At 38.6% G+C, this 13252-nt stretch overlaps 1 protein-coding gene across 2 annotated transcripts in view; it reads left to right on the plus strand.

The window, feature by feature from the left end:
• Positions 1-13252, plus strand: part of eif2ak3 (eukaryotic translation initiation factor 2-alpha kinase 3) — a 44024-nt gene that overhangs the window by 13063 nt on the left and 17709 nt on the right. For both annotated transcript variants that reach the window (XM_072457534.1, XM_072457535.1), the window contains exon 2: positions 1293-1422. In XM_072457534.1, coding sequence (XP_072313635.1) covers positions 1293-1422 — 130 coding nt within the window. The remainder of the gene's footprint in view (positions 1-1292; positions 1423-13252) is intronic.

Here is a 13252-nt window from a genome sequence, read left to right on the forward strand (position 1 = left end):
TTGATGAACCCCAATCACAACAGCAAGACTTAAACGCTCCAGGGCAACAAAGAGTAGATCTAAAGATAATTTTGTTAACATAAACTTGTTAACCAAATTTTGAGTTAGTGGTACATCAAAAATGAGTAGTTTTCTTGGTGAGAACAGCGTCGATTCCCCGGTGAGCGCTCTGTCAGTGAGACCATCTGTTTGTGGCTCGAACCAAACTGGGCTGCCAGATGGGATTGGAAACGAAAGCAATGCATCCATGAAACGGTGACAAATACAAGTTTATTTTTTACTGTAACAACTATGTACTCAGCACAGCCAGAGTGTCATTTGTTCTGCAGGTGGAGATTTGCCGACAAGCAATCACTATGACAAATCACCTTAGTTGTGATATTTCAGCCATTGATGCAATTTCCAACTTTATGTACATTTCAAGACATTATGCCAGTGTGAAATACAGTCTGTAAGTAATTTGAGATCAACCCAAATTTTTAGTATTATAGATTTATTATTATAGTTTTATGCTACATCTAATCACATATGTACAACCATTTGCGTTTCTAAATGATTACAACGTCAATAAAGATAAAGACACATTAACATTTATATTCTCTCTTCAAACTAAAACTTTGTTCATGCTTATTTTTTAACACGCTCAATGATAAAACGATAATAAATTTAAAGAGTGCCAATCTTATTTAGACAATGTTAAGTCCTATAAAGGAGAAATGAGATCAGTTAAATCAGTACTAATGGCTATGACAGCTCCTATCTTTGTTTCTACTCCCAGCTCTTATTTTGAAAGGCAGAGAGAATAATTAAGTCGATGCTTCTCTCTTTGTTTGCCTGCAGCACAAAGCAGCTGTCAGGTGGGACTCGTCGTGGGACAGGTGTTGTTTGCTGCTCTTCAAGGTCACACTGTTCATTGAAGACGGGACTCGCGCGAACAAATGAACATCTGTAGCAATAAACACTCATAATTTTACCTTTTTAGTGCCTTGTCTGTTGTTTGCACACAATTAAGAGTGGTATAATGTCCACGAGGTTTTGGGAATTACGCTGATCAAGTCTTCATTGTAGCACCTGTTACTGAGTGGGATTTAAAGGAGCTCAAAGTCGATGTGGTAGAAGGCAGAAAAGTGGGAAAGTGTATTGATTTTCAGTGATTATTAAAATGTGAACAACAAAAACGTCTGATTTCTTTCCGATCATGGTCCCTCTGATCACTTGAATAAAAATGTTTGTAGGGCACCTTAAGGCAGCTTGCGTTCTTTGTTGTGAAGTATCTGTTTTGTGCTCCTCAGGTCTCTGGTGATCATCAGTACTTTGGATGGGCGGATCTCGGCTCTGGACCCTCACAACCAGGGCAGGAAGCAGTGGGACCTGGACGTGGGCTCGGGCTGCTTGGTCTCCTCCAGCCTCAGCAAACCGGAGGTGAGACGCACCACACAAACACCTGCTTTAAACAGGGAAGGGCAAAGGGACGGAGGCAGCGGTGAATGTCCTTAACAGGTGAAAACTGGCTAACATTAATCACATTTTGAGAAGTGGTAATTACAATAAAACATGCACTGAATGTGCTGGGTTGTTTACAAGACTATAAAGGAGCCACAATGTGTAAAATATGACTTCAAATGAGACTGCTTGATTCAAACGACATATCAAATCATCAGAACAAACATGTTTTTCTTTTTTTTTTACATTTTTCAAATTTGTGTGTTAACTTGTAAGCATGGATTTTGTTTGTGCTGAAACAAAGAAGGGATAATTTCCAAGTAAACTGGGTCCAAACTATTATCAGATTAAGGCATTTAGTATTAAAAAGACATATTTTAAAAAATGTAAACTCTACTACATTATTTAAATGGGCTGATATCATTAGAAAACAACTTCATACAAGAATTAACCATTTTAGTTGGTTTGTGTATGGCACAAAACCTTCCTGACTATGCATTACCTGTTTTGCTAAACTGGTAGTAAAGGTAAGTTTCCTACACTTAAAAACTTGTTTTGACAGTTCTAAAGACAAAGGGAAGTGTTTTTCTCTTATTTTGGCAGCTGTCTAGCGCATACACAAGCATATGTTCACTTCTTGGCAGCAAATTCTTATTATCTTTTGCCACAATTCACCTCAAGTAGAAAACTCCAGCGCACCCTGTTACGCCATAATTGATGTAAAGTCAATTTCTACAGATTTTGAGTATGTGTGAAATACCCAGATGTTACATTCAGAAACAAAAAGTGATTTTCCTTCAGACGGCGCGCACATAATTGAACTATGTGCACTTTTACCAGTCTCGCCTCTCGCCGTTGTTGCTTGCATTCAATCCGTGTAAACAAACAACTTACATACAGCCGACACGCTCTCCTCCCCCTCCGAAAACCCTGAAATCGTGTTTCTCGCCCGGAGGATCGGCTTCACTTTGTTGACTGTGGCAGTTTTTACACGTGCGGCGCAGCAAGACCCCCTCATCTGTACATAGATACAGTACATACAGAGAGGATTAAACCGCCCACGAAGTCGGCCCGAATCGTGAGCGTACCCCTGAGCTGTGCTAAGGGGGTGTAGCAGCCTGTTGAGAGGTTCTGATCTGGACTCGCTGTGTTTATAGCCTCAGGGAGAAAGCCTCTGAAACTAACAAGGTCTAGAGCGGCGGTCCAATGTGAGGCCAACACTGTGGTTACACTAATGAATTCTCTATGATCCACTTGGAGTTTTAATCGTGACCCCGACAATAAAATATAGTGAGCGACTGCCCTTAAATATTTAATGGAGAGGCTGGTAATTTCTAAGCCAACACTTAATTTGTATTAGCCAGCAGTATTTGATTCACGCTGGGGTCTAAATTATTTTTAATTGCAAGATTTGAAAAGATGAGACACAATATTGGCTTATTTTTATTATGTTTTTTTTTTATTTCAGGGGTTAAACTAGCCACACTCCCCAAATTAATATAAGTATTAAATGATTGTTTGACATAATTACATTGGTTATCAATGGATTTTGTCCACTCTTCAGTGCAAGATTGAAAAATGGTATATAATAATTGCATTTATTTTATAATTGAGACAAAATGTTTATGTCACATATTGAAGTTATTTTTTTTTGCTCTTTAATTTCTCCACTCTATTCTACAGCAACATATATGGTACTTAGTTTGATGCAAGAATTAAACTGGTCGATTAGAGCCCAAATAAATATGAGAAATAAATGATCTTTTGACACTATTTATAGTTAGATTAATGGATTTCGGCCAGTTCAAGGTTGAAGAATGGCATTTGTATAATGACATTTTAAAGCATTGTTTCAAGTTGACTCATTGCCTTTTTCCCTAATCTTTCATAATCACTGTTGAGCCTGATATTTTTAATTATTTCCCACTCAGTTATAAAATAGGATATCAGACATTTTATGAAGAACTTATTTTGTTTTGTTTTTTAAACTATTTGATAACACTGTTATTCTATGTCTGTTTGTTTGTTTCACTGGAATTCTTCATAGACATTTATAAATGAGTTCAAACGTAAGAGTTTCACCGTGTCCTTTATTGACAGCATAGAATCTATAGAACGCAGTTGCCATGCAAAGTTTTACCCTGGAACCTTTTCGTCACGTCCTTTTTCAAACAAATTAAGCTAATTGTCTACAGTGGCGTCACGTTAGGTTTCAGAAGCTAATCAATACTCTGCATTAGTGCAACAGTTTCAGACGGACACGTTATTGCTTAGAGGGGCAATACAAGACAAGACAACTCGCCTCTGGGGATTTTTACTACCACAAATCTAATCAAACTAAGAACTTTTTTTCTTTGAGTTTTTATGTTAAGTGTTCTGCTCTTTTGCAAATCTATGAACACATTCAAGATTAGAGCCAAGCAGAGTATTCGCTCACGAGGGGTAAAGTCTGGGGTACGACTTTTAAGCCTCTGGGAGTGTGGGAAAAGTCGCTCATGAAATCAAAATTCATGAGGCACTTTTTATTCAGCGTCTGCCGAGGTTATAATATGGAGCAGCCCTAAAGGTTGCTCCCAGCGCCACGACTGTCTGCATTAACATGTAAATTTGACATTGAAATCAAGCTGTTCACATTATTTTTTTGATTGCAGCGTGCGATTTTCAATAATTCCGCCTTCCTAAACCCTTCAAAGTAACGTAAACAAACGCGGCGAGCTTTGATATGTATGTGAGATGCACGCGTTGCCCCGGTCTCTAAGATGTACTCTCGTTTCCTAGTTTGTTGTGACTATATAAGCAAGTGTCACAGCGGTAATTGCACTCCTGGCTCTCAAAGTGAACCGGTGCGGTCCCTGATGACTTTTCAAGAGCTTCGCCTGACAGACTTCGATTTAACACAGACTGCAGGTGAATTCAGAGGAGCACCCCAGAGGCAGAGGAGAGCACAAGAGAGAGAGGGATGAAGAGGGAAGTTGTAGACGCACAATAAAAAAGCCTTGGTCGGAAACGTGTAGTGCGCCTATGGGCCCCTGGAGGAGAGCGTGATGAATGAACACGAGCGAGGAGGACGGTCCCATCTGTAGAGCTGGATAAGTTAATTTTACTTGACGCAGGCATTTATCTCTCTGACACGCACAAAGAGCTGCTGCTTTTTAGGCGGTTAGTATGATAATTTTGTTGACAGATGTTCAGCTCGGTTTCTTGACTCATTGGTCGTTGTGAAATTGGAGATGAATTGAATCGGAGATGGCGAGATCAACTGGAAATGTCTGCTTAAAAGGATTCAACAAAGAAGAAATGATGTGTTATAACGTGGCAGAATGTAAACTTTGGTAGAGGTTATTTTCGAGAATAAAATTAGGCGGTTATGCTGTTGACGAAAATGACCTAGGAATATGGGATGCCTAAAATTAGTGCTGTATTTTGGGTTCTTCATGCCTGGGAATGGAATGGTTGCTGTTCATACAAATGTCAACAGAATGTGCTAAATAAAGCTAAATAATGTCTTTAAATGTATAAGTTGAGATTTAAGTAACAGACAAATGTGCAATTATTCTGAAATTACCCTTAGAAGTGCAGAAATGTCACTCCTTGTTTGGAAGTTTACAACAACAAAATTCTATTCATTTTTAATCTGCTCTTTTTCCAACAATCTATTGAATAGTGAATTTGCATATCAAAACAACATTCACATTTATCGTAATTTGCATATCAAAACAACATTCACATTTATCGTATTTTTTATTATTATTATATTTTTTTATAAGACTTTTTTCACTGGAAACACTATTTGTAACGTTTTAACTCTGCTCCAGTCACTTGCTTTTACCGACTGGCTGCAGACCTCTCTATTAAAAAATCCCTAGCTGATCATTGACAGTTTGAAACGATCTCGATTCAGTTAAAATTCAACACATTCCTAATCCTCATGTTGTAGAAACCTCATGTTTATATTCCCGTTTTAGCACTTATTCAGCGGAGTATCTCTCTTCACCACCGGCTCGGGGTTTGACAGCCCTTAGTTTGTCTGGAGACACAGTATAGTAGACAATTTACACCAGTCCATGTCACTGTCGCGTCTCGGCTCCTCTGCAGTGCTTCTGTCTTGTTAACATCTGTGTGTGTCTGGTTCTGCAGCACTAGTGTGAAGACACATCCTCCTCCTCCGCCTTCACCTGTAGATCTGAATTTACCCGACCGACCGCGAACAAACCCGCCGACTCCTCGACGTCACACGTTGTCATTTTGATGCTTTATATAAGTTGGTAACCCGCGCTAACCTCTGCGCCCTCCTTAACCCCGTCATGTATTTTTAAAAAGGGGGGGGGGCGCCGCGCCGCTGCTGATGTTGTCTGATCCTCTTCATCTACATTGCAAAACGGGAAAAGAGCTATGAATATGACATGGATCTGGATTTGACTCGGATTGAAGTAAATCCAGCCGAATAGGACATTAAATTCAATGTAATACCATAATAAAATAATACGTCAGTGTCTTATTTGTTACATTTGTTTGAAGTAAGATTATTAGAATCACTCAGAATTACTTGGGATCTAGACAAATCTATACGCCCAACATAATTACATCTATTATCAATTTCATTTAGCTTTGTTTCTTAATATGAATAATTTTGGACTGGAAAAATATGTTATGTCAACAAGTACCAGCTGAAATAGTTTTAAGCCCAACTTTAGACGCCTCTAAAAGTCATCTGGCAATAAATGCATGGTTGAATAGCATAAACGTGTTGCTTATAATAAAATGGCTTTGATGCAAAACTTATCTGAGGAATGAACACTTTTGGGCTTAAATGTCCGTGCTGGTTCTTTTCAAGTCAAAGTAAATATCCTCACTTCCATAATGTAGATAGAAGTTTTTGCAGTGTTCAGCTTAACAGCGGTTTGGTTGGCTCTTGTTGGGTCTGCTCGGTGATGAGGGGCTGAGGGGGCTCGCTGTGATGCCATTGGCTGGAGCGCTCTCACTGGGGAGGAGGCAGCCACTCACCTGCTGCTGCCTTTAGACACACTGTGGATGTCCCTCTGTCTCCAGCGCACGCAGCACAAACGCTCTGCACAATAGAGCCATCACTTCCACAAATGCCACAAAGCGCTTCAGGCTACAGGATTTTTAGCAAGACGAGTGTTTTTTTTTTTTTGTAAAGAAAGGAGAACTTGGCTCGTTGTGAATTAACAACTGTTTTTTTTGTTTTTTACGCTAAGATGGTTATGACTAAAGACTGGCCAAGTGTCACTGCTGTCAAGTGTTGAATAGAGAACCTGTTCAGTATTAATCAGTAAATTGTTTGAGGAGAAATCATTAGAGATTTCCAGATTACAGTTGGCCAATATTTGTCTTTATCTGGTCTGCTGTTTGACTTAACTCTCCAACATTGGCTGATATTTTATTTGGGCCAAGCACCTGCCTAAAGGAGAAGACATAAAGTAAAGCTGGGGGTTAAGGCACAAAACAAAAAGATACGAACACTTGTTTCCCCTCATTTGATCTTGATTTTTGATTCAATTTAATTCAGTATTGATTTTTGATCACTGCTCTACTATGGGTCTTATATACCATAAACAGATTATATCACGATAAAAACCCTTTTCATATTGATGTTTTACTTGTTTAATCATTAGTTTGACCAATGTTAAAAGTTGTTACTACGACAAGAGCATTTTATGTATAAACATTTTGGAATTTAGTTTGTTGAAATCAAGGCATGTAGATATATAGCTCACAGTACAAGAATAGCAACATGTAAGTAATAAAACCGATATATGATGTTTGTTTGTTCGTTCATCCGTCCAAACAACTTTAATCCAGACTGTCCATTTTTAAACTCAAGTATACATTATATTGCCATACCTGTACTTCTAAAGTTGTTTTTGTATCTGAAAAGACTAATGCTTAGCTCTGTTTACAAATGGTCCACCTGCTCGTGTCCCGTCTCTTATCTGAACTGTCAGGTTGAGCTAATACACTGTCATTCACTTAAATTGTGCATATTTGTCACTGTGGTTTCACTGAAGGGGGGCGACAGCAGCGGCCGGTGCCAGTGTGAATGAGTCATGCAGAGGAGGCGGGGCTAAAGGGATTTTTTTTTGGGGGGGGTGAGGAGGTGAGGTAATGCTACCGACCGTGGATGATGTCATTGCAATAGACAAAACCACTCCGTCACATTCCTCGCTGCTACCTGTGCCAGCGCCGGTGAAAAACCTTCGAGGACGCGTGATTGATGCTCGCGACCGTGACTAACGAGCCGACTTCAGGCTGCGACCAAAGTGACACGCCATAAGTCTCCGGGCGCTACTGGGGAATGTGAAAGGACCACACAAACCAGAGCTGTGCGACAGGAAGCCGATGCTCCTCCAGCCCAGAGCGTTTTATTTACATTGTTTTATTCCCTTATGAACACATGTACAAGCGCTCGCTAATCATAGTTACATGTATTCACCGTTCGTTAAAAGAGGAACGGTGCATGTAATCTATCAGTCAATAAATCAATCACACGGGACTCTTAGGAAAACTGTATTGACAACACGCTCTGAAGTGGAATCTCAGTTTTAATGATAAAGCCGATGTAACATGTTTTATTCATTACACATAGAAAATGACAAACTACTAAGTGTTTTTGATTTGTTTATAAGGTTTTACTGAAGAATATATAGATAGGACACTTATTAATCTTTACTTAGAACTCTCTTCACCTCTAAATAAGCTTTGGTGAATTGATTATCGGCGCCAGGTGGACTGTGGTCTGAAGATAAATCTCCAAGGAGCTTTTCTTGGTCAACACCACGTTTATTTATCCAGATGAGGAATACAGTATCTTTACCAAATCAATAAGCTCCAATGAAAGCTCTGCAATCATAACCAGTGATAAATTAATTCTTGAAACTGCTTTGTTTAGTCGATTAATCGGTCGACGTTGTCCAAATTGACCAAGCATTTTATTTGTCAAACTATATTAGACATATTGTATATTGAACAAGGGCAAAAAGGAGTAGTAAGCTGAAAATTGAGGGAGTGACTCGTGAGTTATATCTTTCTTTTTAAATATGAATACATTATTTTAGTACTTTTGAGTTTAAATAGTGCAGTTGCAGTCTCACAAGTACTGTTTGGGTCAGATACTTGGCCGGATCGTAGAGATACTGAAAACGTTTGAAAGCTTTTGCCAGTTTCACACTTTCCACGCCCTTTTAAGCTCAACTGTGAGAACGTCTTTAGTCTGCTACAGCCCTAACATATTTAAATTACTGCAAATATGAAGAACCTGGGCCTAAGCTTGGTATAATATCTTACATCGCCGTAGGAAACATGGAATTTTCACTGTATGAGGTATGTTTAAGTTTTGTTTTTTTCCTATCATAGACTTGCTTAGATATGAATTAACCTCTACTCCCCTTCAGTTCATCGAGTTCATTCATACTTTTCTGTGACACTCTGTCTGCCATCTGTGAGTGAAGCGGTGCATTGTGGGTCCAACAGTGATGCATTAGCGGCTGGTGACGAGTGACACTGTTTGACAGAATCAGTGGAGCTTCTGCATCAACATTGACTCACTCTTGTCCCCCAATACCCCTCTTTTTTTCCTCCCCCATGACCTGATCCTCCCCCCGCCACACTCCTGAGGGGCAAACCCAGTCACATGTCATTACTATGAGAAGTGTTAACATCAAATAATCACCCTCTAACAAGTGTAACCAATCTCTCTATCACAGAGTAATGGACGCCTGACTCGCAGCAAAACAAACCATTTCAGGGGCAAATTAAAGCTTAATGATGCCATGTTTACCAAAAACAATGAATGGGAATTGCTCGAAAAGTGGATCATTTTAAACAAGCATAAAAATAAAACAAAATGCTTGAATGACTGTTTGGAATACACTAATTAGCTTAATAGGAATTTGCTAATACAACTCGTCTGTTATCGCACAAAGGCGGAAAATGTATGCTGTGTTTTGAATAATTGGAGGAGGGGCAGGGTCCTCGTCCTTGATCTTTTATTCGCCCCGCGGTTCATCAAAGCACAATTTCCTCTGAACTCATGGCTCTATACCATTAACAGGCTGCCACTTAAAGATGTTTTGTTCTGCTATAACCTAATTTAATTCACACTATTCACACTGGCGTTATACACGTCTATAAATAGGCATTGTTTATGTGATTCCTCTGTTTTTATGACACAATTAAATCTATCATGTGAAGAAAAACATGTTTTGATGAAAATATTTGTGGCAGATTTGACTTTACTTTTTGAATTTTGCAAGGTGTTTATTGCAATATATTATCAATAGAGACGATGAATGATTTTATTTGTTTATGATATTTAAGTTCATGTTTTGTTTTGTTTTTGACAAAGACTAAGTACATTTATATTGCATATGACAGGCTCATGTTTATGTAATTATTACCTCATTTGTTGGAATAGTAGTTCCTTTTTGGTAAATATTTATTATAGTGTTACATCAGTCAAGTGGCAGTTTGTGAAGAAAAGTTGAACATTTCAAGTGGCACTGTGTTCTAAAATCTAAATCATGTGATAATGCCATTTCTACTCAAATACAACAAAGACATTTTTTTACTTTATTTATTTTTTTAAATCTATTCATATTTTGATAGGGATAATTATACATTAGGGCATTTAAAAACGTCCTTTTCAAATGTATCTATTGTGGTCATAAATACTTCCGCCCTCTTTATCTCCACTTTCTCGATGTCTAGAGTGTTCTCGTTACCGATCGCTGTGCCGCTCATGGAGAAAACTGTTTTATCATTTACGAGCTGTCAAGGGCGATATCAAAGTGAATCGTCCACTTCAGCCACAAAATCCACTACTAGACCCTCAAAACTCTCCAAACAGTCCTGGCTCAAATGTAATGTTTTTTTTCCCCTGCGGGTTCAATAATTCACCAGCAATCTGCAGCTCAGGCTGAAGCCAAGGCATTGATGAAAAGCTGGCGAGACCGAGAGCGTTTGAACTCAGTTGACCATCTCAACTTTTTCAAAAATGTTTAGTTACTTTTCTGGTTCATTTATTTAGGTTTCTTTTTCAAGATGTATTGTTACAACTGAAGGTTTTTGGTGGGGTTTTTAAAATTGCGATTGACTGTTTATTGTACATTTTATGAATAAGGCAGTTTCCATATGGCTGCAGATATTAACATTGCCTCTGTAATGAATATGAGTAATGAATATCTCAATAATTTTGGGAGTATTACAATAACGGCAGGCAGGTGTTAAACATGTCTTTAAACTTATTAGTTGAGGTTTAATTATCAGACAAATGTGAAATATCTGTAAAGTTAAATAGAGATGGCAATACTTACGTCTAGTAAGTATTGCCAGTAAATGTGTCTTTACTATTTGCATAACATACTGAAACTGAATTTGATCAGCTGTCGGATTTTGTCTAGATTTCCTGTACATTTTCCTCTTCACAACATGATATTGGTCTACTATTTTTCTATTTTTCCAGTTTGTAATAAAAGAAGAGAAGCGATTGCTAACGTCGCTACTCCTTATTGACGTTCATAACCCACATTTTCTTCCTGCCTGCAATTTATGAACTTCCTTTAAGCTTTACTGCCAATTAATGCCTTCTAAACACCAAGCTTCAAACCAAACATAACGGTCCCATAACAAAGCAGATCATACAATGGCCTTAATGCCCTCATCACATACATTACAAACCTCATAATCTGCTGTAATCTAAAGGGAATACACTGAGCATGCAGAGACTGGTATCAATGGAACTAGATGACTGAGTTTAAGCCATTGAGAGCTTCATGACTCACTCCTGCTGGTTTAAACTCTACTCCCCTTTTCTCTCCCCCCTCCTCCTCCTCATGGTGTGATGGTCAGGCTGGAAACTCCCCCTCCCTCCTCCCCCTTCCTCCCCTCTTTTCAATTCGTGTCTAAATTTATCTTGGTCTTGTCTCCGGCCTCTTGTTTCTGCCGGGATGACATCACCTCTGCTCCAGGTTCTAAATCACTTTCTGACACATAGTTTTATCCTCACTGACCTGTACTTACTTTAAAGTCTAATGAGATAATGTGATTGGAGGGGTAACAGGTAGCAAAATAAAGCTACCAGTTTAACTTAATTGTATGGCCCTGTCAACAGTTTTGATAGCCAAAGAAAAGCTTGTATTGCAATATTGTAATGGGATCCTATGTGACATTTACGATTGCATTTGCTTGTCAAAACAAATGGCGGAGCATACTTGCAAATAAAAAAAGCCAGGATAATAAATCTTGATTTATACCCTCCACTGTCTTGGCGAGATTTGAGCAGCCCATGATCGAAATATGGTGCATTTTTTTAAGTCATTTTGCCCTAGTTTGGTACCAAGTATTTTCCTTAGTACCAAAGCAAATTTTAATTGTTTTACTTTTTGACGTGTATAGGTTGTTTTATCATTGTTCATTGTTTTATGATTCACCGTATCGCCAAAGTTAGTTCCTATGTTTGTGAATTATGTTCATTGATAATGGCAATAAACCTTTTCTGATTCTAATTTTGATTCTGAAATTAAGATTGAAATTTAAGTAGTAACACAAACTCCACCTTATCTTAAAATGTGTGCACTATATATTTTTTTATTTGCAAATTCTGTACATTTGCATACTTCTCCTTCAATTAGGATTGGATATCTATTACCAATTAAAACGGGGGTGTTACAATATACACAATAGTTGGAATATCAAAATCACAAGGTTAGACAGGACAGAAAGCTGATATGTTAATACCATTAGCTACAATGTTACTCAATCCTTCAAAACCTGTGCCAAATGAGTCACGACACGGACTGCCAACGTGATTCTCGCAGTGACCGCCGTCTCCGCGAAAAACAATTATCTTAAGATCCCCCCGCGTGCCGCTAAACTGAAGCCGCGCAGGTTAAATCTGGATTATAACTTTTGTGTGATGATCTCATCCTGGCCGCCCCCCCGCCGCGAGCCGCTCATTTGAACGGGGGCATTATCCACAGTCGCACACTTTCCCCGGATCCAGGTTAATTACTTAGGCTCTTGGTTGTGTAATGGTCCGTGGATTGAGTCCAAGTGTCTCTTAGGCTGACGTCGCGTGTGTCGATCGGTGTTTCTGTGTCTGCGCTCGGGGGCATTTTGTAAATTGGAAACTAAAGGATATTTCAGGAAGTTTTAACTAATTCAGCAGATTGAAGTTTTGTGGGTGAACTGATGCAATAGGTGCCACGGTGTTTAAGAAAGTGCGAGACCGTGTTCACCTGTTCATTGGAGTTAATGTGTTTTTTTTTTTCCCCATTTCAAGGTTTGATTTTATTTGTATTTAACCACAGTTGACGGGGAAGAAACATGTTTGAAATGACAATTATTAGGATGTTACACAAATTCTTTTTCATTTGGATTTCAGAATCAGAATACCGTATTTTCCGAACTATAAGTCGCACCTTTTTTCATAGTTTTGGCCGGGGTGCGACTTATACTTATCTTTATACTTATACACCGGAGAGACTTATATGTGATATTATTTGTTATTTTCACACTTGCAACCGCATTTCATACTCTAATGCTTTTTCTTCTCTATTATGCATTTTTTGGCTGCAACTTATACTCCGGTGCGACTTATAGTCCGGAAAATACGGTATTTTTTCTTGCCATTTTTGATTCACAAACTAGGAATGTGCTTTGGCCAAATGGTGCCACATAAAACGACAAACAACAGTGAAATAAACTACGATTAAATAAAAATATCTGCAGTTTGTTAAATGTCTCTCCCCACTCTTCTCCTTTTGCACTGCTTGTTGTACTGTCTAGCGAA

The sequence above is a fragment of the Eucyclogobius newberryi genome, unplaced genomic scaffold (assembly GCF_026437365.1).
Source record: "Eucyclogobius newberryi isolate DKJ021-1_F unplaced genomic scaffold, fEucNew1.0.hap1 SCAF_21, whole genome shotgun sequence".
NCBI lineage: Eukaryota > Metazoa > Chordata > Actinopteri > Gobiiformes > Gobiidae > Eucyclogobius > Eucyclogobius newberryi.